Source organism: Bufo gargarizans, chromosome 2 (genome assembly GCF_014858855.1).
Source record: "Bufo gargarizans isolate SCDJY-AF-19 chromosome 2, ASM1485885v1, whole genome shotgun sequence".
Taxonomy (NCBI): domain Eukaryota; kingdom Metazoa; phylum Chordata; class Amphibia; order Anura; family Bufonidae; genus Bufo; species Bufo gargarizans.
The window spans coordinates 471,756,308-471,781,884 of NC_058081.1; the positions used below are offsets into that span (position 1 = coordinate 471,756,308).

A 25,577-nucleotide genomic window follows, 5' to 3' on the forward strand; every position below is an offset into this window, starting at 1 on the left:
CTATTAGGCCTCGTTCACACTTCAGTGTTTAGTCAGTGATTTCCATCAGTGATTTGTGAGCCAAAACCAGATGCGGCTCTAAACACAGAACAGGAGCAGATCTTTCCCTTTTACCTCATGTCTGTGGAGGCTCCACTTCTGGTTTTGGCTCACAAATCACTGATGGAAATCACTGACCAAACACTGAAGTGTGAACGAGGCCTTAACAAATCGCCTGAGCTCATGGCTACATCACTTAATCCACAAAGACCAAGTTGAGTTCGTCCGATTCCGCCAGGCAGGGGACAATACCAGAAAGGCCATCCACCTCATTGACGCGGCGGGCAGGGGAGGTGTCGAGGCCCTATTACAGAGCCTTGACGCAGAAAAAGCCTTTGATCGCCTAAACTGGGACTTAATGTTCCGAACCCTGCCCCATTATGGCTTCAGGGGTCCCTTTGTGACCTCTTTGAGGGGACTCCCCAGGCGCGACGGTTCGTCTAGCGCACTCCAACTCCTCTTGCCTACCAATCTATAATGGAACCCGTCAGGGGTGGCCTCCTTCCCCCCTCCTCTACGTGCTTAGTATTGAACCCCTGGCCGCCTTCCTATGGAATAGCCCAGACATCCACGGAATCCCAATAAGAGATAAATCATTCTCTATCTCCCTTTTGCAGACGATGTCCTACTTACTTTGATAAACCCGTTTCTCTCCGTCTCTCTAAGTTGTCCGGTTATAAACTAAACACTTCTAAAACGGAGGCACTACCGATCAACATCCCCCCTGATAGGCTCCAACTCCTCCAATCTACATTTAATTATTCTTGGCGCGCCCACTCCATTAGATACCTCGGTATACACCTTACTGCTACCTATTCCTCCCTATATAAGGCTAACCTACCCCTTATGCTATCGAAAATGTCAACATTATTGGCTAAATGCAAAGGCCTACCAATTTCCTTCATGGGCCACATAGCGGCAATCGAAATGTCCATCCTCCCTAAATTTCTGTATTTATTTGAAACACTCCCGGTGAGGGGGCCGGCCGCGATTCTTCGCTTGATCCAGTCCACATTGGTCAACTTTGTTTGGAACTATAGGCTCCACCGATTCGCAAAACAGACTCTGCTGCACTTCCCAACATACAAATATGCTACTTAGCGACTCACCTGAGGCATATTGCTACTGAGGCAACTTGTGCTACACTACACTCCCTCCGCCTATCCCAAATTCTGAATTGCTCAGCCCAATGGCATTCACTAGGAAGATTTGGTGTAGAAGCAGAATTAGATATGGCCTCGCCACGCTCCGTTACTCTATTAGATATTGCCTCCGCCACCCCTTACTCTATTTCTCTTTACTCCTCTCCTACCGGATAGCTCAGGGGCGGGGATGGTTAGACCGTGGACAGATGCAGGATTATATTGCCTTACCGACCTGAAGGACACCTTCTCAGCCAAGATTATATCTTTTGAAGACCTCCAGGCCAAATTCTCCCTGCCTAATAAAATGTAATTTCAATACAGCAGAATCCTGAATTATTGCAGAAGTGTGCTAGGGTCACTAGACGGCCCGACCCTCCACCCTTTTGAACGATTGTGTACCCGTGTTCATTCATCTAGGGGTCTTATCTCTGATATATATAATATTTTGAATTCCTTTGAATTTCCTGCAGAAACATGCAGAACTGGGAGGACTGGTTCCAAAAGGAGCTCCCAGCGGAGACCTGGCGTTCTATCTGGAAGAGGACACATTCTAGCTCCTCTTGCCTAACTTACAGGGAAAACCAGTTAAAGATTCTTACACACTGGTATCATACACCAGGACTACTATATACCCTAAACCCTGTATTGCCAGATGTCTGCTGGAGATGCTCCCGACCAGGGGCTTCCTTATACCATATTTTCTGGTCATGCGATAATACCCTACTGGATGCAGGTCATACGGGTTGAAGCAGGCATAGAAAATAGTAAATAAGATGGGCCTACCCGCCCGTCCCCTTTGCCCGCCCACACCACGCACCCTTTTTTTTAGACCTGGCGCGAAAGTTGCAGATTGTGGCACAAATAAACTTTGCGCCACAATCTGTGCCAGAAAGACGCCTAATATACACATATTTATGGTTAGTAAGTTACCCCCATAGTGTTTTGCATTTAGGCCAAAAAGTTCAACTTTGATTTCATCTGACCAGAACACCTTCTTCCATATGTTTGCTGTGTCCCCTACATGGCTTGTGGCAAACAGGACTTCTTATGGCTTGCTTTAAAAAATAAGCCAGATTTGTGGAGTACACGCCTAATAGTCATCCTGTGGACAGATTCTTCTACCTGAGCTGTGGATCTCGGCAGCTCCTACAGAGTGACCATGGCCTCTAGACTGCTTTTCTAATTAGTGCTCTCCTTGTCTGGGCAGTCAGTTTAGATGGACTCATGTCTTGGTAGGTTTGCAGTTGTGCCATACTGATGGATTGAACACGGCTCTGTGAGATGTTCAGAGCTTGGGATATTTTTTATAACCTAACCCTGTCATACATTTCTCCACAACTTTATCCCTGACCTGTCTGGTGTGTCCCATGGTTTTCATGATGCTGTTTGATAACTAATGTTCTCTAACAATCCTTTTCACAGAATAAGAATGGTTGAACTTGATGGACTTACGGTATGTCTTTTTTCAACCGTATTAACTATATAACTATGTAACAGCCTTCACAGAATAGCTGTAGTTATACTGAGAATAAATTACACACAGGTGGACTCTATTACTAATTTGGTGGCTTCTGGATGCAATTTGTCACACTGGATTGTATTTAGGGGTATAAGAGTATAGGGGGCTGAATACAAATGCACGCTACTCTTTTTATTTATTAAAAATGTTGAAAACCATGTATAATTTTTTTCCCCACTTCACACATATGTGCTACTTTGTGTTGGTCTATAACATTTAATACCAATAAAATACATTTAAGTTTGTGGGTGTAACGTGAAAAAATTGGGAAAAGTTAAAGGGGCATGAATACTTTTCCAAAGGCACTGTATATATGTTACGGTTTTGTAATGCATCTTTCAGCAGGCTGGAATTATTTTGCCTTCCCTATTGTAAAAGAGACAGGTCTTGTTGCTGTGTTCTGGGGAGCCCCTTATCAGGGTCCTAGGAACCCCAGGGATTCTGGGAACACTGCCATGGAATCATGATGATATCCCTCATCCGTGTACAGCAATAAAGGTGCAGGACTCTTCTGTAAAAGTTTCTTGTATCAGGAGCTGTAGTGAGACCGGTTGAGCGGCAAACATCTTGTGAAATGTCGTCTGCCAAACCCAGATGAGCAGAAATGAACATGTAACTGTGAAAGATGAATCAAAATCCAGATCAACAGATGGCTCACTTCATCCAGTAATGTGAACGCTCAGCAGAAAAAAGAGCTTGGGATATTGTACAATAGGACGGCGGATAATTATAGTTTCCCTGACAACCGTGCTGTCTCTCTGTTATCCTACATCAAATTTAAACTCAAAAATATTGTGAAAGAAAGGAAAAAATATCATCCTTCTAGCTAAACAAATACTCACGTTTGGTGTGGATCCGCCATGAATCTGCACATACGGATCCGCACCGATAATACAACCGCATGCATCCGTTCAGAGCGGATCCGTTTGTATTGTCTTTAACATTGCCAAAACGGATCCGTTTTGAACATCATTCAAAGTCAATGGGGGACGGATCCGTTTTCTGTTGTGCCATATTGTGTCAGTGAAAACGGATCCGTCCCCATTGACTTACATTGTGTGTCAGGACATAACGGTTTGCCTCTGCATCGTCAGGCGGACACCAAAACGCTGCAGGCAGTGTTTTGGTGTCCGCCTCCAGAGCGGAATGGAGACGGAACGGAAGCAAACTGATGTATTCTGAGCGGATCATTATCAATTCAGAATGCATTGGGGCAAAACTGATCCGCTTTGGACCGCTTGTGAGAGCCCTGAACGGACCTCACAAACGGAAAGCCAAAACACCAGTGTGAAAGTAGCCTTACTCGCTCAGGGCAATGACATGAAGCTGCTGGGTCCCAATGTAAAATCTGTAACAGGGCTCCCAACTATCACATGCTATTTTTAATAGTGGTCACAAATATCCCCCCCCCCCCAAATAAAAATAAATAAAAAAATAAAATAAAATTTAAATGAACTGTTATTCATTGGTTTCTAATACATCTTGGTCTGCTACAACATAGGAGTTGTTACAGATCCTCAATTACTATGCAGATTCACCTCCATCTCCTACTGGTCTGTGTGGCAGTTTGAACTGAAGATCTGGTATTCTGTTCATGAAGCAGAAGGCTCAGATTTGAATACTGCTATGCATCATACCTGCTTTCAATTATGATGCAGTAGTCCTATGCCAGAAATGTTTGTGAAGGGGAAAACTTCTTTAAAATTTGGTCCCTGAGAGTTAATATGTGAAAGCTGCTCTGTGTGTGCTGGTATTAAACTTATTTTTCCGATCAAAGGGAAATCTACAAAAAGTAATAGGGGCATGGTTGCAATGTCAAGTCAGATGGCTCCCCAAAAAGCAGATGACAGCAGGCCCCTTTAAGTAGCACAAAATTGTGGATGTGAAAACTTTGTGATGATAAAAGGTGATTTCTATGAGATGGATTAGTTGTGAGGGATATAGAGCTTGAAGGGATTATCTCACGATTAATGAGAAAATGAAAATCAGACATCATATAGGACATGACAAAGCTAGAACCAGCCCTGTACCTCACATGGATCCAGAGATCCCCCCATCCATTGCTCTGCTAGATTTATTGTAAGCTGGCAGCACAGGGGGCGTGTCCTATGGTTGGAGTTGAAGGATGAAACTGAGCATGTGCATCCACCTCAGAGTGGTGGACAGAGAAATGAGAAAAAGAATGAACAGCAGATGGCACTATACAGATAAAGTTTATTGAATAACTTAGTGGCAGTACAAACATTTTTAATTGCATGCATTTAGTTTTAGCTACTGGTGTGAAAATTGTAGAATATATTTTGTGGAACAATCCCTTAACAATAGATTGGATAATGCCAGGTGGCATGTCCCTAGTACCCAGTATAGCTCAGATTGCCCAGTACCTCAGAGGAATAGAAACATATACAATATATGTTACAACTAGATAATGCTAGTGTACCATGAGATGATCATCAGTCCCTGGCAAGTAAATAAGAAACCTCCAGTAAAGACAAGGCAGACAATGCCACTTACAGAATCTATAGCACTTATAACACCATCCTACAATCCTATATACATTTTTCCTATAGCTGTGGCCTCCACACAGGAATTTTAACCCCAAAACCTTATTGCAATGAGACATTACAAACCATATAATCTATCTATTTGACTTTCTTCTTCCAGTGATCCACAGTAAGGACCTTCTTGCCACCCTACATCTGCTTGTTGCCCTAGCCTGTCATTTTCAGCCTGATCTACCTCTTCCTTCCAATGTGTCTGTAGAAGTCATTGTTGTAGAGGTAAGCCAAATTACGTTACTCTTTTTCTAACATACTGGATAACTTTCACCTAGTATCTATCATGGAGGCAACTGCACCACTGCTGTGGAGCCTGGGATGAGAGGGGGTGAAGGAGGAGAGTATCCAGCATTGAATTGCTACGACTGCTTACCTGCCCCTTGTCATTAAAGAGACCATGTCAGCAGAATATGACCTGTTTAAATCAGATTAAACATATTGTCTTTTTTGTATTTTTTTTTACTTTCCATCTCAGTCTCTATAAATAAATCCTGAAATCCTGTAGTTTTCATTCTGCCCACTAAACCCCATAATAGGCTTACAATTCCTTGTTATGTAGAGATCACTTATCAGTAGTCATCTTATTATCATCAAAGGCAGCATTAAAAGGAAAGATAACACCTATGTAACACAGAATCCACCATTCCCAATTGGTGAAGGTTATCTAAGTGTTAAAACAGCTGGTCGGCAGGGGTGCCGAATGTCGGACCCCCACAGATCTGATACTGATGACTTAGGGTCCATTCACACGTCCTGTTTTTTTTCATCCTGAAAAACGGTCCGTTTTTTGCGGATCCGTTGTTCCTGAAAATGTTTCCGTATGTCATCCGTATGTCATCCGTTTTTTGCGGATCCGCAAAAAACGGGAACATGTATACATTTCAATAATCAAATAAAGTTGTTTGGATTTCTTTGAAAAAAAATTGAAAAAAAAATAAAAAAATTTGTTATGTGTTTCCAGGAACGGAATCCGCAAAAAACGGATGACATACGGAATGACATCTGAATGTCATCCGTTTTTTGCGGATCCATTGACTTTGTATTGTACCAGGATCCGATTTTTCAGGACAAGAATAGGACATGTTTTATATTTAAACGGACATGCGGAACGGAACAACGGAAACGGACAGCACACATTGTGCTGTCCGATTTTTTCCAGGACCCATTGAAAATGAATGGGTCCAGATCTGGTCCTGATCTGTTCCTGAAAAAACGGAACAGATCAGGAAAGAAAAAACGGACGTGTGAATGGACCTATCCTGAGGATAGGTGATCAGTATTTAACACTTGGAAAGACCCTTTAAATAAGTTCACCAAGATTAGAAAAAACATGGTTGCTTTCTTCCACAAACAGTGCCACGCTTGTCCATGGTTAGTACCTGCTATTACAGCTCAGTTCCATTGAAGTGAATTGGGCTAAGCTGCAATACCAAACACAGCCCTTGGACTTGTGTCTTTTTAAAAGAAAGCAGCCACGTTTTTCAAGTCCTGTACAATTGTTCAAAAACTGTTGTTACATAAAAAAATAATAGTACAATTGAACAAAAGAAAGTTTGTAATAGCTTAAAATAGATAGATTACAAATGCCACTTATAAGGCTCCTTTCCTCCTTTTTCCCTCTTGTGCTGATGATCAACTCTTAATTCCCTGTTAAAATCTGTCTAAAGTGAAGATGGTTTAGCAGTTCACTGAGGGATCAGGTTATAGCTGCTGCCCATACAAGTCCAAAGAGAGGAGGAAGCTTCCGGATGTAGATAAAAGCACAGGCTTACAGACACGCTGCTGCTTGCTTTAGCAAGTTTTCTATCTCATCCCTGTTTGATTCCCCACACCGCTGTATGATGCATACCTCCCAACTTTTGAAAAACACAAACGGGGACATTTTTTTCACACTAGGCTATGCCTTTAACGCCACCAAAAACATAACTATACACACCCAGTCCCATCCAGTTCCCTTAACGTCTTAAGGACCCATGACGTACATACAGTCCGGTCCATAATAATTGGGACACCGACACAATTCTATAATTTTTGGCTCTATACACCACCACAATGGATTTGAAATTAAACTAACTAGATGTGCTTTAACTGCAGACTGACAGCTTTAATTTGAGGGTATTTACATCCAAGTCAGGTGAACGGTGTAGGAATTACAACAGTTTGTATATGTGTCTCCCACTTGTTAAGTGACCAAAAGTAATGGGACAATTGGCTTCTCAGCTGTTCCATGGCCAGGTGTGTGTTATTCCCTCATTATCCCAATTACAATGAGCAGATAAAAGATCCAGAGTTCATTTCAAATGTGCTATTTGCATTTGGAATTTGTTGCTGTCAACTCTCAAGATGAGATCCAAAGAGCTGTCACTATCAGTGAAGCAAGCCATCATTAGGCTGAAAAAACAAAACAAACCCATCAGAGAGATCGCAAAAACATTAGGCGTGGCCAAAACAACTGTTTGGAACATTCTTAAAAAGAAGGAACGCAGCGGTGAGCTCAGCAACACCAAAAGACCCGAAAGACCACGGAAAACAACTGTGGTGGAAGACTGAAGAATTATTTCCCTGGTGAAGAAAACACCCTTCACAACGGTTGGCCAGATCAAGAACACTGTCCAGGATGTAGGTGTATGTGTGTCAAAGTCAACAATCAAGAGAAGACTTCACCAGAGTGAATACAGAGGTTTCACCATAAGATAAGATGTAAACCATTGGTGAGCCTCAAAAACAGGAAGGCCAGATTAGAGTTTGCCAAACGACATCTAAAAAAGCATTCACAGTTCTGGAACAACATCCTATGGACAGATGAGACCAAGATCAACTTGTACCAGAGTGATGGGAAGAGAAGAGCATGGAGAAGGAAATTAACTGCTCATGATACTAAACATACCACCTCATCAGTGAAGCATGGTGGTGGTAGGGTCATGGAGTGAGCATGTATGGTTGCCAATGGAACTGGTTCTCTTGTATTTATTGATGACGTGACTAGTGACAAAAGCAGCAGGATGAATTCTGAAGTGTTTCGGGCAATATTATCTGCTCATATTCAGCCAAATGCTTCAGAACTCATTGGACGGCGCTTCACAGTGCAGATGGACAATAACCCAAAGCATACTGCAAAAGCAACCAAAGAGTTTTTTAAGGGAAAGAAGTGGAATGTTATGCAATGGCCAAGTCAATCACCTGACCTGAATCTGATTGAGCATGCATTTCACTTGCTGAAAACAAAACTGAAGGGAAAATGCCCCAAGAACGAGCAGGAACTGAAGACAGTTGCAGTAGAGGCCTGGCAGAGCATCACCAGGGATGAAACTCAGCGTCTGGTGATGACTATGAGTTCCAGGCTTCAGGCTGTAATTGACTGCAAAGGATTTGCAACCAAGTATTAAAAAGTGAAAGTTTGATTTATGATTATTATTCTGTCCCATTACTTTTGGTCCCTTAACCCCTTAAGGACCGGGCTCATTTTCACCTTAAGGACCAGGCCATTTTTTGCAAATCTGACCAGTGTCACTTTAAGTGGTCATAACTTTAAAACGCTTTGACTTATCCAGGCCATTCTGAGATTGTTTTTTCGTCACATATTGTACTTCATGATACTAGTAAAAAAAAGTCAAAAAAATTAATTTTTTTGCATAATAAAATACCTAATTTACCAAAAATTTGGAAAAATTAGCAAATTTCAAAGTTTCAGTTTCTCTACTTCTGTAATACATAGTAATACCCCAAAAAATTGTGATGACTTAACATTCCCCATATGTCTACTTCATGTTTGAATTATTTTGGGAATGATATTTTATTTTTTGGGGATGTTACAAGGCTTAGAAGTTTAGAAGCAAATCTTGAAATTTTTCAGAAATTTACAAAAACCCAATTTTTAGGGACCACTACAGCTCTGAAGTCACTTTGCGAGGCTTACATAATAGAAACCGCCCAAAAATGACCCCATTCTATAAACTACACCCCTCAAGGTATTCAAAACTGATTTTACAAACTCCGTTAACCCTTTAGGTGTTGCACAAGAGTTATTGGCAAATGGGGATGAAATTTGAGAGTTTCATTTTTTTGCCTAATTTTCCATTTTAACCCATTTTTTCCACTAACAAAGCAAGGGTTAACAGCCAAACAAGACTGTATCTTTATTGCCCTGACTCTGCTGTTTACAGAAACACCCCATATGTGGCCATAAACTACTGTACGGCCACACAGCGGGGCGTAGAGTGAAAGGTGCGCCGTATGGTTTTTGGAAGCCAGATTTTGCTGGACAGTTTTTTTGACACCATGTCCCATTTGAAGCCCCCTGATGCACCCCTAGAGTAGAAACTCCATAAAAGTGACCCCATCTAAGAAACTACACCCCTCAAGGTATTCAAAACTGATTTTACAAACTCCGTTAACCCTTTAGGTGTTGCACAAGAGTTATTGGCAAATGGGGATGAAATTTGAGAATTTCATTTTTTTGCCTAATTTTCCATTTTAACCCATTTTTTCCACTAACAAAGCAAGGGTTAACAGCCAAACAAGACTGTATCTTTATTGCCCTGACTCTACTGTTTACAGAAACACCCCATATGTGGCCATAAACTACTGTACAGCCACACAGCGGGGCGTAGAGTGAAAGGTGCGCCGTATGGTTTTTGGAAGCCAGATTGTGCTGGACAGTTTTTTTGACACCATGTCCCATTTGAAGCCCCCCTGATGCACCCCTAGAGTAGAAACTCCATAAAAGTGACCCCATCTAAGAAACTACACCCCTCAAGGTATTCAAAACTGATTTTACAAACTTTGTTAACCCTTTAGGTGTTGCACAAGATTCAATGGAAAATAGAGATACAATTTCAAAATTTCACTTTTTTGGCAGATTTTCCATTTTAATATTTTTTTTCCAGTAACAAAGCAAGGGTTAACAGCCAAACAAAACTCATTATTTATGGCCCTGATTCTGTAGTTTACAGAAACACCCCATATGTGGTCGTAAACTACTGTACGGGCACACGGCAGGGCGCAGAAGGAAAGGAATGCCATACGGTTTTTGGAAGGCAGATTTTGCTGGACTGGTTTTTTGACACCATGTCCCATTTGGAGCCCCCCTGATGCCCCCCTAGAGTAGAAACTCCATAAAAGTGACCCCATCTAAGAAACTACACCCCTCAAGGTATTCAAAACTGATTTTACAAACTTTGTTAACCCTTTAGGTGTTGCACAAGATTCAATGGAAAATAGAGATACAATTTCAAAATTTCACTTTTTTGGCAGATTTTCCATTTTAATATTTTTTTTCCAGTAACAAAGCAAGGGTTAACAGCCAAACAAAACTCATTATTTATGGCCCTGATTCTGTAGTTTACAGAAACACCCCATATGTGGTCGTAAACTACTGTACGGGCACACGGCAGGGCGCAGAAGGAAAGGAATGCCATACGGTTTTTGGAAGGCAGATTTTGCTGGACTGGTTTTTTGACACCATGTCCCATTTGGAGCCCCCCTGATGCCCCCCTAGAGTAGAAACTCCATAAAAGTGACCCCATCTAAGAAACTACACCCCTCAAGGTATTCAAAACTGATTTTACAAACTTTGTTAACCCTTTAGGTGTTGCACAAGATTCAATGGAAAATAGAGATACAATTTCAAAATTTCACTTTTTTGGCAGATTTTCCATTTTAATATTTTTTTTCCTGTAACAAAGCAAGGGTTAACAGCCAAACAAAACTCATTATTTATGGCCCTGATTCTGTAGTTTACAGAAACACCCCATATGTGGTCCTAAACTACTGTACGGGCACACGGCAGGGTGCAGAAGAAAAGGAATGCCATACGGTTTTTGGAAGGCAGATTTTGCTGGACTGGTTTTTTGACACCATGTCCCATTTGAAGCCCCCCTGATGCACCCCTAGAGTAGAAACTCCAAAAAAAGTGACCCCATTTTAGAAAGTACGGAATAGGGTGGCAGTATTGTTGGTACTAGTTTAGGGTACATATGATTTTTGGTTGCTCTATATTACACTTTTTGTGCGGCAAGGTAACAAGAAATAGCTTTTTTGGCATGTTTTTTTTTTTTGTTATTTACAACATTCATCTGACAGGTTAGATCACGTGGTAATTTTATAGAGCAGGTTGTCACGGACGCGGCGATACCTAATATGTATACAATTTTTTTTATTTATGTAAGTTTTATACAATAACTTCATTTTGAAAACCAAAAAATTGTTTAGTGTCTCCATAGTCTAAGAGCCATAGTTTTTTCAGTTTTTGGGTGATTATCTTGAGTAGGGTCTAATTTTTTGCGGGGTGAGATGACAGTTTGATTGGCACTATTTTGGGGTGCATATGACTTTTTGATCGCTTGCTATTACACTTTTTGTGACGTAAGATGGCAAAAAATTGCTTTTTTTACACATTTTTTTTTTTTTTTTTTTTACGGTGGTCACCTGAGGGGTTAGGTCAAGTGATATTTATATAGAGCCGGTCGATACGGACGCGGCGATACCTAATATGTATACTTTATTTTTATTTATGTACATTTTACACAATGATTTTATTTTTGAAACCAAAAAAAATCATGTTTTAGTGTTTCCATAGTCTAAGAGCCATAGTTTTTTCAGTTTTTGGGCGATTATCTTGAGTAGGGTCTCATTTTTTGCGGGATGAGATGACGGTTTGATTGGTACTATTTTGGTGTACATGCGACTTTTTTGATCACTTTTATTACCTTTTTTGGGAAGTAAGGTGGGCAAAATTTCAATTTTCTCATAGTTTTTATTTTTTTATTTTTATGGCGTTCACTGTGCGGGGAAAGTAACATGACCATTTTCTAGATCAGGTCGTTACGGACGCGGCGATACCTAATATGTGTAGTGTATTTTATTTTTTTAATTTTTATTCAGTGATAAATGTTTTTTTTTTTTATCTTAACTTTTTTCACTTTTTATTTGATTTTTTTGACCCAGACCCACTTGGTTCTTGAAGATCCAGTGGGTCTGATGTCTGTAAAATACAGAACAGAACCTATATTGGTTTCTGCACTGTATTTTACTTACACTGAACAGGTCTATGCTTTCAGCACAGATCTGTTCAGCACCATGGACAGCAGGACGCCTGATCAGGCGTCCTGTTGCCATGGGAACCTTCCCCGTCTGCTCAGTTATGGTCAGAACTTCGCAGACGGGGAAGGGTAAGGACGGGGTTCTGGGGGGGCTGTCTGGGGGCTCTCTCCTTCTCCCATCGGGGGGCTGCAAAGGCACAGCAGCCCCCCGATCGGAGAGGGAGGGAGCTCCCTCTTACTGTTAACCTTTTCCATACAGCGGTCCGTACGGACCGCTGTATGGAAAGGGTTAAACGGCTGACATCGCATCAACGATGTCAGCCGTTTATACCAGGGTGCCAGCAATGTGCTGGCACCCTGGTATACCCACTGTACACCAACGATTATGCAATGGGAGGCGGGCGGGGGATCGCGATCCCGCCTGCCGCACCGCCCGCCTCCCGCAACGCCCCCACTGCATGCGACACCCCCCCTGCACCACCCGCCGCCATCAAATCGTGCAGGGGTGCAGGGGGGGGTTAACAATATTGATTTCGGGCACTCTGAAGTTTCTGATCCCCGCGGTCAGGGACCGCGGGGATCAGAAACGGCAAAAAGCGCAGCAAACCGCAGGTCTGAATTGACCTGCGGTTTTCTGCGATCGCCGATACGGGGGGGTCAAATGACCCCCCCCTGCGTTGTTACGGGATGCCGGCTGAATGATTTCAGCCGAAATCCCGTTCCGATTAACCCCAGCGGCGCCGGAATTAAGATTTTAAGTTAGGACGTACCGGTACGCCCTTGGTCCTTAAGGACTCGGGAAATAGGGCGTACCGGTACGCCCTATGTCCTTAAGGGGTTAACAAGTGGGAGGCACATATGCAAACTGTTGTAATTCCTACACCGTTCACCTGATTTGGATGTAAATACCCTCAAATTAAAGCTGACAGTCTGCAGTTAAAGAACATCTTGTTCGTTTCATTTCAAATCTATTGTGGTGGTGTATAGAGCCAAAAATGTTAGAATTGTGTCGATGTCCCAATATTTATGGACCTGACTGCATACATCATATCTGGCCGGAACTTGAAGACCAGTGACGTACATGTACATCATGCTGATCGGGCGGGTGCAGGAGCTGCGCCTGTCCGATCAGCGGCAGGGGTCCAGCAGTCACTGAAAACCGGACCCCTGCTGTATGCGCCGTCATTGGTGAAAACACAGATGCCGGCGCATTAACCCTAGATGTGCTGCAGTCAGCACTGACCGCGGCACGTGCGATGTGTGGAGAGGGAGAGAGCACACATCGGGTCCCCGCGGCACGTGCGATGTGTGGAGAGGGAGAGAGCACACATCTGGTCCCCGCGCTGCCTTCTTTAGGCATTGTGGCTGCCTTCCATGTAAGCCTGTGAGATCCAGCCCCCTGGATCTCACAGGCAGGAAGCTGTAAGTGTATTACAGTGTGTAATACACTTACAGCCAATGCATTACATTACAAGTATTGTAATGCATTGTAAAGGGGATCAGACCCCCAAAAGTTGAAGTACCAGAGTGGGACAAACAAAAAAGTGAAAAAAGAAGTAAAAAAAAAAAAACGTTTTACAAAAAAAGTTTCGAGTAAAAAAAAAAAAAAAAGGGTCCTTTTCCCAAAATAAAGTAAAAAAAAAATTGCAATAAATAGAGAAAGAACGAAAAGTAAATATCGCCGCGTCCATATCGACCGGCTCTATGAGAATATCACATGGCCTAACCCCTCAGGTGAACACCATAAAAATAAAAAAATAAAAACTGTGCTAAAAAATTCACTTTTTCACTTTTTTTACTTTACATCACAAAAAGTGCAACACAAAGAGATCAAAAAGGTGTAGGCCCCCAAAATAGTACCAATCTAACCATCACCTCATCCCACAAAAAATGAGCCCCTATCTAAGACAATCGCCCAAAAAATAAAAAAACTATGGCTCTCAGACTATGGAGACACTAAAACATGATTTTTTTGGTTTCAAAAATGCTTTTATTGTGTTAAATGTAAAAAAAATATATCGCCGCGTCTGTAACAACCTGTTCTATAACAATAAAACAAAAAAGGGGGGGGTCAGCACATCCCAATGCGCAGGTGCACTTTGCTATGGCTGAAAATACAATGCCTGTTCTATATAATACCACATGACTTAACCCCTCAGGTGAACACCGTAAAAAAGATAAAATAAAAACGGTGTCAAAAATGGCATTTTTCATCACCTTACATCACAAAAAGTGTAATAGCAAGTGATCAAAAAGCCATATGCACCCAAAAATAGTGCCAATCTAACAGTCATCTCATCCCGCAAAAATGATACCTTACCTAAGACAATCGCCCAAAAAATAAAAAAAACGATGGCTCTCAGACACTGAAACATGATTATTTTTTTTGTTTCAAAAATTATGTTATTGTGTAAAACTTAAATAAATAAAAAAAAGTACATATTAGGTATTGCCACGTCCGTAACGACCTGCTCTATAAAAATATCACATGAACTAACCCCTCACATGAACATCATCACAAAAAAGCCATTTTTGTCACCTTACATCACAAAAAGTGCAATAGCAAGTGATCAAAAAGTCATATGCACCCCAAAATAGTGCCAATCAAACCGTCATCTCATCCCGCAAAAAGGATACCTTACCTAAGACAATCGCCTAAAAAATAAAAAATAAACTATGGCTCTCAATATATGGAGACACTAAAATATGATTTTTTTTGTTTCAATGCTGTTATTGTGTAAAACTTAAATAAAAAAAGTACATATTTTAGGTATTGCTGCGTCCATAAGAACCTGCTGTATAAAAATATCACATGAGCTTACCCCTTAGATGAACACCGTTAAAAAAAAAGATAAAAACGGTGTAAAAAAAGCTATTTTTTGTCACCTTGCACAAAAAAAGTGTAATACCAAGCGATCAAAAAGTCATACGCACCCTAAAATAGTACCAATCAAACCATCATCTCATACTGAAAAAAATTTGCCCCTACATAAGACAGTCGCCCAAAAAAATACATAAAATATGGCTTTCAGAATATAGACACTAGACACAGTATGGGAAAGACACTTGCAGGCTGCCAGCTTCCTCACCGCGGCTGCGCCGAATTTCAGCAGAGCACAGGGCTGGCAGACAGATGCGAGCGCTGCCTGGCCCTGTCAATCAGGACTTGGAGGGAGGCGACAAAGGTGGGAGAACGGAGCCTCTAGGAACAGGAACAACGCCCCCCTGCTCCTAGAGGCTAATTAGCATATGATACAAGTTAGATTTTTGGTGTAAGGGGGGCATAGATAAAGTAGGAATAGGCTAGTTAGGTTTAGCTGACATTAGCATATTGCTAATGTCAACTAGCTTAATGGGGTTAAATCTGGTGACAGAATCCCTTTAAAATTATCCCAGTTAAATCTGCTTTGCAAAAACCATATGGCGTTCCTTTCTTTCTGCGCCCTGCCATGTGCCCGTACAGCAGTGTACAACCACAAATGGGGTGTTTCTCTAAACTACAGAATCATGGCAATAAATTTTGAGTTTTGTTTGGCTGTTAACCCTTGCTTTGTTACTGAAAAAAATGGATCAAAATGGAAAATCTGCCCAAAAAGTGAAATTCTGAAATTTCATCTACATTTTCTTTTAAGTCTTGTGGAACACCTAAAGGGTAAAGAAAGTTTGTAAAATCTGTTTTGCATACCTTGAGGGGTGTAGTTTTTTAAAATGGGGCCATTTATGGATGTATTACGTAAGCCTCACAAAGTGACTACAGACCTGAACTGGTCCTTATAAAGTGGGTTTTGGAAATTTTCTGAAAAATCTAACGTCCTAAAAAAAGAAAATGTAATTTACAAAATGATCCAAACATGAAGTAGACATATGGGAAATGTAAAGTAAGAACTATTTTGGGAGAAATGTTGAAAATTGTGAATTTTTTCAAATTTTTGGTAAATTTGGTATTTTTTTTATAAATAAAAATGAAATATTTGGACTCAAATTTACCACTGTCATGAAGTACAATATGTGACGAGAAAACAATCTCAGAATGGCCTGGATAAGGCCTCATGCACACGACAGTTGTTTTTATCGGTCCGCAAAATGGGGTTCCGTTGAGCTATGATCCGTTTTTGTTTCCGTGTGTCTTCCTTTATTTTTGGAGGACCACCAGACATAAAGGAATATAAAAAAAAATCTAAGACAGGTTTGCCATGCAAATGATAGGAAAAAAATGGACGCGGACGACAATCTTGTGTGCCTCCGCGTTTTTAGCGGTCCCATTGACTTGAATGGGTCCGCAAACCGTTTTACGCGGAAATAATAGAACAGGTTATATTTTTTGGATGGACTCGAACCACGGATCACGGACACGGATGGCAAGCGGTGTATTAGCCAACGGACATGGAATCAAACAACGGTCGTGTGCATGAGGCCTTAGTAAAAGCGTTTTAAAGTTATTACCACATAAAGTGACACATGTCAGATTTGCTAAAAATGGTCTGGTCCTTAAGGTGAAAAATGGCAGGGTCCTTAAGGAGTAATTACGCCTCTTTTGTGCCAACATACAGTAGCTATGCCCACATGTGCCCTCTCACAGTAGTTACGGACAGATATGTGCCCCCTCACAATAGTTGTGGCCAGATATGTGCCCTCTCAAGTAGCTGTGGCCAGATATTATTATTATTTATTATTAAAGCGCCATTCATTCCATAGAGCTGTACATATGAAAAGGGGTATACATACATAATACAGACAATTGCACTAAGCATAAACAAGACGAGTTACAAACTGGTACAGAGGGACAGAGGGCCCTGCCCGTGAGGGCTTACAATCTACATAGTATAGTAGAAGGACACAGTAGGTGAGGGTGAAGCTGGTCATGGCGGTATAGAGGCAGCAGGGTCACTGGTTGTAGGCTTGTCTGAAGAGGTGGGTTTTTAGGTTTCTTTTGAAGGATTCTACTGTAGGTTTAAGTCTGATATGTTGGGGTAGCGAGTTCCAGAGTGTGGGGGATGCACGGGAGAAATCTTGGAGGCGATTGTGGGAAGAGGTGATAAGAGGAGAGGGGAGAAGGAGGTCTTGTGAGGATCGGAGATGGCGTGTAGGGATGTGTTGGGAAAGTAGCTCAGAGATGTAGGGAGGGGACAGGTTGTGAACGGCCTTGTATGTATTTGTTAATATTTTGAACTGAATTCGCTGGGCAATGGGGAGCCACTGAAGAGATTGGCATGGGTGAGAGGTGGATTAGTCGGGCAGCAGAGTGGAGGATAGATTGGAGGGGTGCGAGAGTGCTAGATGGAAGGCCACAGAGGAGAATGTTGCAGTAGTCTAGACGGGAGATGATGAGGGCATGTACAAGCATTTTCGTAGATTCAAAGTTGAGGAAAGCGCGGATGCGGGAGATGTTTTTGAGTTGGAGGCGGCAGGTGGTGGAAAGGTCTTGGATGTGCGGTCGGAAGGAGAGGGCAGAATCCAGGGTCACTCCAAGGCAGCGTACTTGGTTGACCGGGGAGAGTGTGCAGCCATTGATCGTGATAGATAGATAGTGGATTTGGAGAGATATTACCAGCAATAAGGAGAAGCAGAGAAAGTGTTAGTAGGTGAAAATAAGAGAGGGCAGGAGGTATCTGTGTGTGTTTGGGAAGGAAGTGTTTTACGTTGCCAAACAGGTTAGAGCAAGTGGTCAAATGAGAAGGTGGGATAAAGGGAGAGATGAATAGTTCCTTGCTGGGTGAATGGATGTAGGGGTATTTCAGGAGGTTTTTGAAAAGTGGGAAGAGTAAGATGATTTGCATTAACTATGTCTGTGATTACCTTTGGTCCCCTGTGGTTCAATTCTGGTATAATTCAGTATGTGCCTTCTCACAGTAATTGTGGCCAGATATGTGCCCACTTAAGTAGTTATGGCCAGATATGTGCCCCCTCACAGTAGTGATGGCCAGATATGTGCCCCTCACAATATTTATGGCCAGATGTGCCCCCTCACAGTAGTTCTGGCCATATATGTGCCCCCTTACAGTAGCTGTGGCCAGATATGTGCCCCCTCACAGTAGCTGTGGCCAGATATGTGCCCCCTCACAGTAGCTATGGCAGATATGTGCCCCTTCATAGTAGTTTTGGCCAGATATATGCCCCCTCACAGTAGCTATGGCCAGATAGGTGCCCCCTCACAGTAGTTGTGGCCAGATAGATGCCCCCTCACAGTAGTTGTGGCCAGATAGGTGCCCCCTCACAGTAGTTGTGGCCAGATAGGTGCCCCCTCACAGTAGTTGTGGCCAGATAGGTGCCTCTTCACAGTAGTTGTGGCCATATACGAGCCCCCTCACAGTAATTATGGCTAGACATGTGCCCCCTCACAATAGTTATAGCCAGATATGTGTCCCCTCTAAAGGAAGTAAAGAACAAACAAACAGTAAATATTCACATAGTTCCTCTGATGATTACACCTCAGTTCCTGGCATCCCCCACAGCAGCAGCAGCAGGATACTGTCTCACATTGTGCTGCTGTGTAGGAGGAGGAGCACAGGCTAAATCCACAGCTCCTCCTATATAGACCAGAAGGGCAATGTGTGAGGACGAATCCCTGCTTCACCTTTACAATCAGCTGTCTCTGAGTTCCATGGACACAGAAACAGCTGAGAGTGGGACATACCTCAGCTGTTCTGGGACCGCGGGACAGCCACTGAAATCCGGGACTGTCCTGCCAGATCTGGGACTCTCTGCTGTGTAATGAAGTCATATGTTTGCCCATTTTGTAAGCAGAACTGAGTGGGACATGATATTTTTGGACTAGCCAGAACTGAACTCTACTCTGAAAGAATATTTTTTTTTTTCAGGTTACTGGTGCACATCATCATAGTAAACTCTATACAAACATTAAACAAGCAGGTTATCTAACGTGAGTTTAGTAATAAAAGGGATTGTAAATGTAGCACTGTATGTGACCAGGCTCTAAAATAGGGCTGGGCAATTATGACTGAAAGGGGTTGTGTAGTGCTAGTATATTGATGACCTATCTTCAGGATAGGAAAAATGGACTACAAGTAGCAGCAAACTGCCATGCGCAAAGACACATGCAAACACTAGAAACATAAAAAAATTGTAAACGGCATCACTGCTATACTTACTATATGAAAATTAAAAGCTCTTTGTGAACATTTTTTATCAAAAATATGTCAGGGCAATCTACCATCGATAAGGTGGCTTCCAACAGACTGGACCTACACTATCAGACTTGCCTTTCTTGGGCTTTTGGCCTACAAAATTTCATGGCAATGTAAAATCCAGCTATATAATACTCTGATTAAAATCCCTGGCCAGGTGCGCGGGAGTGCACAGTCCAAAAAGGGGGCAGCCACTCCTCCAAATGTACAATGCAGAAAACAAAGTTAGACCAGCACCTCCAAACAATATGAAAAAAGAGGGCTGAGTTACATGCTACTATGGCTACAATGTAAAGGCAAACAAGGACTACAAGTAGCAGCATGGTATAGAAGAAATCCCAGCAGTCGTGTCTTGATAATATGATGATTTTTTATTGCATCAGATCGATTTGATGCAATAAAAAAACATCCTATTATCAAGACACGACTTCTGGGATTTCTTCTATACCGTTAGTGGAGATTGCTCCTATCCCGTGCAGCGTGCACAGGGTGAGTGCTGGCTGATCCATTTACAAGTAGCAGCAAACTGCAACGCACAAAGACAGATGCAAATACTGGAAACGTAGAAATGTAAACTGCATTAGTGCTATACTTCCTATATGAAAATTAGATCAAAAGTGTATCAGGCCCATCTGCCAGCGACAGGGTGGCTTCTAATAAGAGTCTACATAGCGGATTGGACTGCAGCCAATCTGATATTGATGACCTATCCTGAGGATAAATCATCAATATACTAGCACTGCACAACCCCTTTAAGTCAAAGTCACGATAAATTGAACATTTTACCTTGATTACAATTGGCTGAAAACGGTGCAGATTGCATATTTAGTGCGGAAAGACCACAGAGTAATACAGTACCAAAAAAATGTCTAAGATTAGACATATCTCATGTACACTTTCCTTTTATTTATTAGATGTGGAAATTGACCTGCTGTGTGGATTTTGAAATCCACAGCATGTCCTTTTCCATCCGCGTCAAATCAACACCCAAAATGCATAAAATCTGTGCAAACAAATGTGCCAAAACTGCAAAAAATAGTGTGGTTTTGGTGCAGATTTCTTGCAGATTTTACTGCACACAAATTTGCACCGAGAAGCCACCTGCACAGCAGTTTTTGATGTGGATTTGATACGGTTTTGCCACAGATCTCACCTTTAGGCCGAATGCACATGGCGGTGTTCCGCGGCCGAGAGCGGTCCGTGGTATGCTGGGCTGGATTCCTGTTCAGAGCAGGAGCGCACGGCGTCATTGGTTGCTATGACTATGTGCGCTTCATGCCGCCGCTGCACTACAGTAATACACTTGTATGATCTATATGAGTGTATTACTGTACAGCAGCGGCGGCATGAAGCGCACGGCGTCATAGCAACCAATGACGCCGTGCGCTCCTGCTCTGAACAGGAATCCAGCCCGGCATACCACGGACTGCTCTCGGCCGCGGAACACGGCCATGTGCATTCGGCCTTACTTTGAAAAGGGTGAAATTTGCAGCTAAAAACTGCAAACATAATTGACATGCTTCAGATTTTGAAATCCACAACCCAGATCAATTTTCACGTGGAAAACATCCGCAAAGTGTACATCAGATTTGTGTAACCTGCTGGTACTGTAATATGCTGCAGTTTTTTTTTACGCGGGAATCTGTGTGGAAAAACCGCATTAAAGGGTTGACTAGTATTGGAAAAAATTTCACCTACCTTATAGAAACCGTGTCACACCTGTCCATAGGATGTGTCTGGTTTTGCAGCAAGGCTCCATTGGAGCTGTAGTACCACACAGAACCTGAGAGCAGGAGTGGTGCTGTTTCATATCCACAAGCTAGCATCATGGTGGCTGCTATTCATAGAGTACAACAGAGAGCGGGTAACCTAACCAAAATAACTGACATGGGCCAGATTAGGTGGTTAGTGAGTGTGCTTGTCGGTTTCAATTCATTGACCAGCTCTACTATAAACCTACTGTGTTAGAGATTACCACTAAGTACTTTTATTATCTATGTAGAATATATATATATATATATATATATACTGTATATGCACCAAAATCTGTCTAAAAAAGTGGGGCAATTTGCTGCAACTGGGGTTTCTACACTTTTTTCCTACAGGCTTGAAAAGTGGTGGAGCATAGCAGAGACTGGGCAGAGTCATACTAATAAGGGGGGCATAAAATATTGGCCCAATTTTGGATTAAAAATCTTTCTGAAAGTAAGCCAACCAATAGTTGGTATAGAGTCGGAGTGTCTCTCCCTGCACCAGATTTACCATCCAGTCGGTGCCCCTGTGATACATCTGGGGCAGGTCTACACAGCCTGGCTAAGTTTACGCCATCTACAGGATTAGTAAATCTGGGCCATGGAATTCAGGTCACTCACGTCTGTATTATGTATGTGCAGCGCTATGGAATGAATGGTGCTTTAATAATAAATAATAATAATAATACATACACAACTTGTGTTTAGGAAATTGTACCAAACTTATTTTTTCCATGTGGTGATAGTTAGCCAGTTTTTTTTAAAGGTCATGTTATAGTAAGGCTCTTGCGTGTCATTGGCAACAGCATTTCCTTCATGTGCCAATTAAATTTGACATTTTCTTTGGCTGACACTGAGTGGTCTGATGTTTTCCGTCTAATATCGTAGCCAACAAAAACTGGAATGAAGACCGGAAAAGCTATTGAATTTGTTACCCAAAACAGGTAAGAATTATCTATATATCTCATATCTATCTATCTCATATCTATCTATCTATCTATCTATCTGTCTGTCTGTCTGTCTGTCTATCTATCTATCTATCTCATATCTATCTATCTATCTATCTATCTATCTATCTATCTATCTGTCTGTCTGTCTGTCTGTCTATCTGTCTGTCTGTCTATCTATCTATCTATCTATCTATCTCATATCTATCTATCTATCTATCTATCTATCTATCTATCTATCTGTCTGTCTGTCTGTCTGTCTTTCTATCTATCTATCTATCTCATATCTATCTATCTATCTATCTCATATCTATCTATCTATCTATCTATCTATCTATCTATCTGTCTGTCTGTCTGTCTGTCTGTCTATCTGTCTGTCTGTCTATCTATCTATCTATCTATCTATCTCATATCTATCTATCTATCTATCTATCTATCTATCTATCTATCTGTCTGTCTGTCTGTCTGTCTATCTATCTATCTATCTCATATCTATCTATCTATCTATCTCATATCTATCTATCTATCTATCTATCTATCTATCTCATATCTATCTATCTATCTATCTATCTGTCTGTCTGTCTGTCTGTCTGTCTGTCTGTCTGTCTATCTATCTATCTATCTTCTGTCTGTGTATCTCATTAAGACCCAAACCAGAACCTACACTATACTTCTCCTTGTACATTCATTCAAGCATTTTTCTAATCCCTAAAAGAGAAAAGTTAATGCACCGACATAAAGGTTCTGAAAATTATCTTCCAGGGATCTACCTGTCTATGGATATATCTTATCTAACTATCTATCGCTACTTTCACACTAGCATTTTTACTGGATCCGGCAGGGTTCAGCAAAAACGCTTCCGTAACTGATAATACAACCATCTGCATCAGTTATGAATGGATCTGGTTGTTTTATCTTTAACATAGCCAAGATGGATCCGTCATGAACTCCATTGAAAGTCAATGGAGGACGGATCCGTTTTCTATCGTGTCAGATTGTGTCAGAGAAAAATGGATCCGTCACTATTGACTTGCGTTGGGGGTCATGATTGATCTGTCTTGCTCTGCATCCCAGGACGGAAAGCAAAATACAACATGTTGCGTTTTTTTCTCTGGTATGGGAACGCAGCTAAACGGAACGGAATGCATTTTGGAAGCGGTTTTTCCCGGTATTGAGCCCCTATGATGCAACTTAATACCAGAAAACTTAAATGCTAGTGTGAAAGTAGCCTAATACTCTATCTATCTATTTATCTCTGTCTGTCTACCTGTCTATCTGTATATCTATCTAATCTAACTATCCTATCTAATATATCTTTATTCTTTTCTTTTCAATTTTCTTTTTATTGATTTTATAATTTAGTCCGTTACAATTACAGAAATAAGGAAAACGTATGAACATTTAAGATATACGATACATAGTCATAGAAGTATCAGGGTGTTACAGCATCAATGGGTATGATGAACAGATATAGTGCAACAGGCTAAGCAAGTTCACTTGGGCAGAGTGGTCATGCAACCACGGACAAGGGGTGGTTAGGCCCATGGATCGCCTGACCTCAAAGCCAATAGGTAGTGTGAGGGCGCACTCGTAAAGCGCGAGCCATATATGAGAGGTGAGCAGAACAGTGCCCATCCCATCATATTTGGTGGTTTAACTATCAAGCTTTATCTAAATAGGGGCGCCAAGCCAACAGCAGAGCTGTGTTCTAATATAATTTTTGTATGCATCGTATACAAAACCTTTAACATAGGATATAATACAACTAGAAAAGGAACGGGAGGGGAAAGGGGAGTGTAGGGGAGTGGTGAAAGGGCGAGGGCTCAGAATCGATGGTTTAGAGTCAGTCCGTGTTGGAATGTGTCAGAGATGAGAGTTGTTGTAGTACTTGAGAGGATGACCGAAACTCTGTCCAGACCTGCCAAATTTTTTGGAATGTTGGGATTTATACGTATGGGCGGGGTTGGCAATGACACGACACAGGCTTCCAAGAGTTAAAAAGTCCAAATATACTTTATTTGACATCCCGTCTGGTCACTAGCTAAACTTAGGCTTTACTCACCTATCTCTCAGCATAAACAAAGGATCAGGCTTTGCACAGAAAGCATGTGTAGCAGTTTCCAGGCTCTAACAATAAATGAGCTTTTCAGCCCTGTAATGATCCCAGTAGCTACACCCGGGTTTGCCTAGGGCTAAGGGAAAGTGTTGTACTGGAGTGAAGAGGGAATGGCAAGTCCCACTACCAACCCACCCACCCGCTATTCCATAAAAAATCTATAAAACACTTTACAGAAAAGTGTCTCTGCAAACTACCCTTTGCTGAAACAACCCAGCTTTTCTGGATTCTTTTTACCTCACCCATCTGAGGATTTCGGGTGAGATATTCACCCCTATCTACTATTTATCTGTCTCCTATCTATGATCTATCTATTTACCCATTAAAAACCATTCCACCAGGGTTTGTGCCCACTCTTTCCGGGAGCCCTATAGGAACCACATGGTCTACCTCTCTGATATATACAAATGTGAACCTACTGTACATCTTCAATATTTACAATATGACAGGGAACCTTCACATATGATTACAGCAGGGGTTCTGTGACCATCTGCTTTCTCCATAGAAGTGAATGTGATTGTGCACATTCCTCTTAAGGGGCATCAGCAGATTTGTACCTATGACACTGGCTGACCTGTTGCATGTGTGCTTAGCAGCTGAAGGTGTCTGTGTTGGTCGCATGTTCATATGTGCCTGCATTGCTGATATATGTAAATTAACCTCTATGAGCAATGGGGGCGTTGTCATTACACCTAGAGGCTCAGCTCCCTCTCCTTTTTGATTGACGGGGCCAGGCAATTTAAATGTCATCACGCCTGCCTGGCCTATGGAAGTCACGGGTGAAGGTCCCAAGGTATGGACCCTTGCTTATGAGTCATTTATACACGTATCTTGTGAGAATGCCATAATAGCTAAAGATGGGAATATTCCTCTAATGAGTAGGGTAAGAGAGCATATTAAAATGATTATTTGCTGGTTACATCCATTTAGCAGGGTACTACTATAAACCGAAGCTACTGAACAATAAGGCTCTATTCACACATCCGCAATTCCGCTCCGCATTTTGCGGAACGGAATTGCGGACCCATTCATTTCTATGGGGCCGCACGATGTGCAGCCCCGATCCGGTAATGCGGACCCGCACTTCCTGAAAAAAAATAGAACATGCCCTATTCTTGTCCGCAATTGCGGACAAGAATAGGCATATTCTATTAGTGCCAGAGATGTGCGGTCCGCAAAATGCCGAACGCACCTTGCCGGTGTCCGTGTTTTGCGGATCCGTGGATCCGCAAAACACACACGGATGTGTGAATAGACCCTAAATAAGAATAACTGATCTGTCAACAGCAACCTGCTGAATATATATTACAAAGGTGA

The 25,577-nt window shown here is 41.9% G+C and overlaps 1 protein-coding gene across 2 annotated transcripts in view; it reads left to right on the top strand.

Annotated features, from left to right (window-relative positions):
* PARVG (parvin gamma) overlaps nucleotides 1-25,577 on the top strand; it is a 116,052-nt gene that overhangs the window by 47,860 nt on the left and 42,615 nt on the right. For both annotated transcript variants that reach the window (XR_006387875.1, XM_044281087.1), the window contains exons 6-7: nucleotides 5,368-5,483; nucleotides 22,086-22,141. Coding sequence is in view for 1 of the 2 variants with exons in the window: in XM_044281087.1 (XP_044137022.1) it covers nucleotides 5,368-5,483; nucleotides 22,086-22,141 (172 nt within the window). In the remaining variant the exon portion in view is untranslated. The remainder of the gene's footprint in view (nucleotides 1-5,367; nucleotides 5,484-22,085; nucleotides 22,142-25,577) is intronic.